This window comes from Oryza glaberrima, chromosome 8 (assembly GCF_000147395.1).
Source record: "Oryza glaberrima chromosome 8, OglaRS2, whole genome shotgun sequence".
In the NCBI taxonomy this organism is placed as follows: Eukaryota; Viridiplantae; Streptophyta; class Magnoliopsida; order Poales; family Poaceae; genus Oryza; species Oryza glaberrima.
The window spans coordinates 21,981,854-21,986,920 of NC_068333.1; the positions used below are offsets into that span (position 1 = coordinate 21,981,854).

General features: G+C 43.2%; 1 protein-coding gene across 1 annotated transcript; it reads left to right on the top strand.

Annotated features, from left to right (window-relative positions):
- The first annotated feature begins 102 nt into the window (after nucleotides 1–102).
- Nucleotides 103–1,489, top strand: LOC127783236 (uncharacterized). Its single transcript, XM_052310472.1, has 2 exons — nucleotides 103–223; nucleotides 784–1,489. The coding sequence occupies exons 1-2, from the start codon at nucleotides 209–211 to the stop codon at nucleotides 1,240–1,242; spliced, it is 474 nt and encodes a 157-aa protein (XP_052166432.1). The 5' UTR covers nucleotides 103–208; the 3' UTR covers nucleotides 1,243–1,489.
- Nucleotides 1,490–5,067: the final 3,578 nt, after the last annotated feature.

Below are 5,067 nucleotides of genomic sequence, written 5' to 3' on the forward strand. Positions count from 1 at the left end.
TTTAATTAATCGCAGTAGTTCATCTCGAAAATAATTGAATTAGTTGGGACCATTTTGGCCTCGAAACCCCTCTATAAATAGCCCCTCCACCTCAACACATCGCTTCACACACACACACACACGAGATCTCATCGATCAGTCACAGTGACGCAGTGAGCACTAGCTTCCACTGCTCGCATCGCTTGTCATCATCATCAGTTCATCACCAATGGCCACCGTCGAGGCAAGTAGCTAGCTACTGATCATTCATTCATATTCATTCATCCTGTGACAAGACGAGGTTTGAATTTCGATTCGATCGAAATCGATCTCGTGATTTTGTTGTGCTGATGATGAGATGAATGCATGCATGGTTGCTTTGCTTAAGAGCAAGTTTAATAGTAAAACCAACTACCGGCTCCAAATCATTTGAGTCAATTTAGTAACCAATTTATGTACTCCATCCGTCCCATAATGTTGCAACCTAAGATTGGATGAGACCCATCCTAAGACTACGAATCTGGACATGCCATCCTACGACTACGAGACATGTCCAGATTCATAGTCCTGAGACCCATCCTAGGTTGTAACAGTATAGGATGGAGGGAGTAATAGTTACCTATAAACATATACTACTACACAATTCATATTTGGCCATACATATCACAACACACATGTATTTTGAAGTTTGTGCTACAGCTGGCTACAAATCTATAGTCCACTATAGTCCACTGATCTTCTATCTTCTCTTTTATCTTCTCGAAATGTGTTTATAGCTGGCTTATACCTGCTCAAATGCTGCAGGTCCAAGCAGTCGCCGCCGCGCCTAGTCTGGCGGCGGAGGAGGCTCCGGCCGTGGTGGAGGCTGTCCAGGACCAGGAGCTGGTCGTCGCCGCCGTTGAGGAAGAAGAAGCCACCGCCGCCGCCGCTGCGGCTGCGGCTGCGCAGGTCGAAGAGACAAAGCCGGCAGATGATCAGGCTGTGGCTGCTCCGGCGGAGACTGTGGCTGAGGCCGAGGCAGAGGCCAAAGAGGCAGAGCCTGCAGCCGCCGAGGAGGCCGAGCCGGAGGCGGAGACGGCGCCGCCGCCGGCGATCGCCGAGGCCGAGGCAGGTGAGGCGAAAGAACCGGAGCCAGAGGCAGAGGCAGAGGCGGCGGCCGCTCCCGTCGAAGAAGCTGCTGCGGCGCCCGTCGAGGTGGCGGAGGAGGCTGAGGCGGCGCCACCGGCCGCACCCGAGGTGGCTGCCGTCGAGGCCACCGAGTGAGCTGGCGAGAGATGGCGAGCCGGAGATGTAGCTGATGGCTGCCGGCGGCGGCGGCGGCGGCGGCGGCGTACGTGTGTGTTGTGTAATGAATTGGGCTCCAATAAAAATGTGTCAGGTTGGCTACCGGGCCCAGTGTCAGTAGGTGCTGACGTGGCAGGTCATCACTGGCCCTGGAGCTCGTGCCCGTGTATGTTCTCGGTCTGTGTTGTGGTTTCATCGTTAAAAATGCTAGTAATAATTTTCCGTATCTTTTTTTTTAAGATTTTCTCTTTTTTTTTCATTTCTGATGTCACGAACTCATGATACGAGACATATAAGACACGGTATTGAGGGAGCTAAAATAGACTTATTCTAAAAAAGGAGCACGGTGTGTCTGCTGTGCCGGCCCGACTGATCTCAGGCCATGCCTGATTATGCCTGGGCCGGGTTGGGCCGGCGGCCCATTTGGCTATCTATATGGGGATGAGCTTTTAATAATCACAATGCTTGATGCAGTACAGATAAACACATAGAAGTAGTCACTACTATGACTGCACCGGATCCTTATCCATAGAAGTATGTGTGAGTGAACTACTTGGTGGAGAGCTTTTGTTTTTCTCATGTATAATTGGCCCGCAGATGGTACTGCCATTGCAAATTTTAAGCAGTGCAAATCTAATTCGAGTGGAATTTATGTAGCAGGCATATAATTAATTGAACACATTACGAGTTTGTTTGGAGGATGTAGTAGTAATGTGCAAAGCATTTTTCAGTTGACTGTTTTTTCTATGTATGTACAACAATAAATAGATTGTTGCAAACAGATCCTAATATTAACTTCAGTACTTCATGTCATGTTCAACATGTTTAAGAATACTGAAAGTTGACAACATATTCATCCTAGTGATGTGAACATATTCAAACTTAACAAAAAGTTGGCTGGAGTGCTACTGTGAAGAACGGAGGTTAACTTTCGATGCTATTAAAGTGAACTAGAATCTTTCGGTGCTATATATCTGATGTCGGGAACTTTCAGTGTTATAGAACCAATTTCCCCTATAATAAATATTCATTCTGGTGATGTGAATATAATATTTTCTCAGTAAATTATTTTCTTGTCTTAAGTGTTATTGTGAATATATATTAATCATGCATGATGGAGAATGATCATTTACAACTAACTTATATGCTATTTTTAGAAGAAAAAAAAACAGTTTTTGTTTGTGGCATTGCAAAAGGCTATTTGTTTAGTTGCATAAGTTCCTCAAAGTACTGTAGATTGAAGTTAATGGCATTTTGTGTATACTAATGTCACCATATAAATGCATGGGGGAATAGGAGCATGATTGCTTAATTTCGGAAAGATTGTTTTGACCATGGTTAAACTTCAGAAAATTGCTGCAAGTAGTTTGTATGGTCTTCCATGCAAACTATATTAGATAATGCTTAATTTCAGTTGTTATAGTTTACCTCTCTTTGGCGTTATCCACAAGCAGTTGTCAATTGCTAAAATTTCGAATTGCCACATTACATGATGTGCTCTTTCTATATTATGGTCTTACATAATTTTTTTTTAAATTCTCCTGTGATGGCAGTTGGAGAAGATGAAGATAATGGTGTAAATCATGTAATGGAAGGCTGTAGGATCTTTTTGTAGGGGTGCTGAAGGATCAATTATGCGTCTGCAATGCAGGGCCTATTTACGAAAATTTTGGTAGGATTTCTTATGTATTTACCAAATTCAGCAATAAACTACACGTAGACACTTTTTTTATAACTTTACCAGAAAAAATTGTATGGTTGAAAATGGCATAAATCTGAATAGCCCCACATTTCTTTCACAGTGTCTAAAGTAGTAAGCATAGACTCATAGGACTGTTGATATTCTAACTATATTAAATAATGCTATGTTTCAACTAATATGGCAAAAGTGATATTTGATCTTAATTGGAAATTACAGTTATTACTCCACTAAGTGTATTTTGTTTGTACGACAAGATATTAATTGGAAATTACCGTTATTACTCCACGGATCTACTAGGTTTTATTGGAGGCCTACGTAAGCCCATAGCATTTTTAGATCAAGACCACCATTAGATATACTCCTTTAAAAATAATCCAATGGTGTTGACAGTGAATATGTCACCCCACCTACCCCGTTGTAATTTTTACATATTACGCTTTAAACCTCTTAATATTACATACAACTAGATTTAAATGGATAGCCACATTTTCCTATAGGGAAAAAGTGGGCTACATATTTCATGGTAAATATGATTTATTGTAGTAAATATTGTGATATTTTTTTTCTTTTATATGTAGCAAAGCACATGGATTTAGCTAGTATGGTGAAACTTTGCTAGACCTAATGGGCTTCGTTTCCTGGCCTTGGGCCATGGCCTGGGTGGCCTAAGGCCATGACTTGAGGCCTACTCCCTTGATAGTAGTTTCCGTTGGGATTAAATCCCCAACAACCGGACCTGATGAATAACAACTCCCTCAACCAAAAAAACAAATTTGAGTTTGAGTTAAATTTTATTAAAAATATTATTTTTTTGGTTCACCGGTTTATCGAGGAGTTTTATGTTTGAGCATATGATACCACGTGCAACGATATGTCCGATAAACATGCTAGCAGAGCTGTTACCATCGATCGATATTTGAAATCGGCGTGCCCACTTGGCCCTGTGGTTGAATCTGATGGAGATATTAAGTATGGGCATGCAAAACGAGAAACCCTTTTAACATGTGATTTAATGAGTTTAAACATAAAATTAGATTTATGTAATATTGTAAAACAACTTTTATATAGAAAATTGTAAAACAACTTTTATATTGTGCCAAACGGTTTTTTCCTTTTTTAGCGGAGTTTACAGAGCTGCTCCACAAATTTGTACTACGGGGGTGGAGCTGGGTTTTTCTGCTCCACAGCTCCACTCCACCCCAAAAGACCCACTACCCTTTAATTTTTTAGTGTATTTATACAAAATGCCACTGAAATACCCCTTCCTACTTCTGTCCTCCCGTTCTCTCTCCTCTCCATCTTCTTCCCCATCCTCCTCCGACGGCCGGTTGTGGTGGTGGCAGCGGCATCTACGTCGGCGGCGGCAGGCGGTGTCGGCAGCCGTGGGCGGTGGCGCGGCGGCCGCAACGGGCGGCTCACGGGTGACGGCGTCGACAGGCGGCGGCGCGTGCGCGGTAGCATGGGAGGCGGCGCGCGAGCTACGGCGGCAGTGGCTCGCAAGCTGACCGATGCCGACGGCTCGCAGGCTGCCCGGCGGCGGCAACGGCAGGGTGACACCTACAAGATGTTCGACAAAATGGTGACGAGGGATATGGTAACATGGAGCTGAGTAATCTAGTCAAACACTTTCTATACCTACCTCAGCTCCTAAAGGAGCCAACTCTTACTGGAGTTGAAGTTTAGAGTTTGGAGCTCTACCAACCGAGACCTTATAAGAGGGATGGTCTTATAATCTACAAGGCCTTCACCAGATCCTATTTAGCTTGTAGATCGATTATAACTCAAAAACCTGGGTCCTAAGCTAAAACACACACACAAAAAAAAAACACTAAATTGGACTTTGACTAGGGGTTGAAGGTCTGACCGTTTGGACACTGATCTGAACACATATTATTGTCCAGTCTGATTGCTCAAAGATTAGCGGTCAGGCCGGCCTGGCAGTAAAGTTTACAATCCTTTTTCTAAATTTAGACTAAAATTGATCTAGTGCTAAATTTAGCTGTCAACAGAAACATTAAAATTTTGAGAATGTTATGTTGTCGGCTCCTGAGATTGTAATCTATTTGGAGTTGATAATTGAGATAAAACGAAGTGGGCCAACG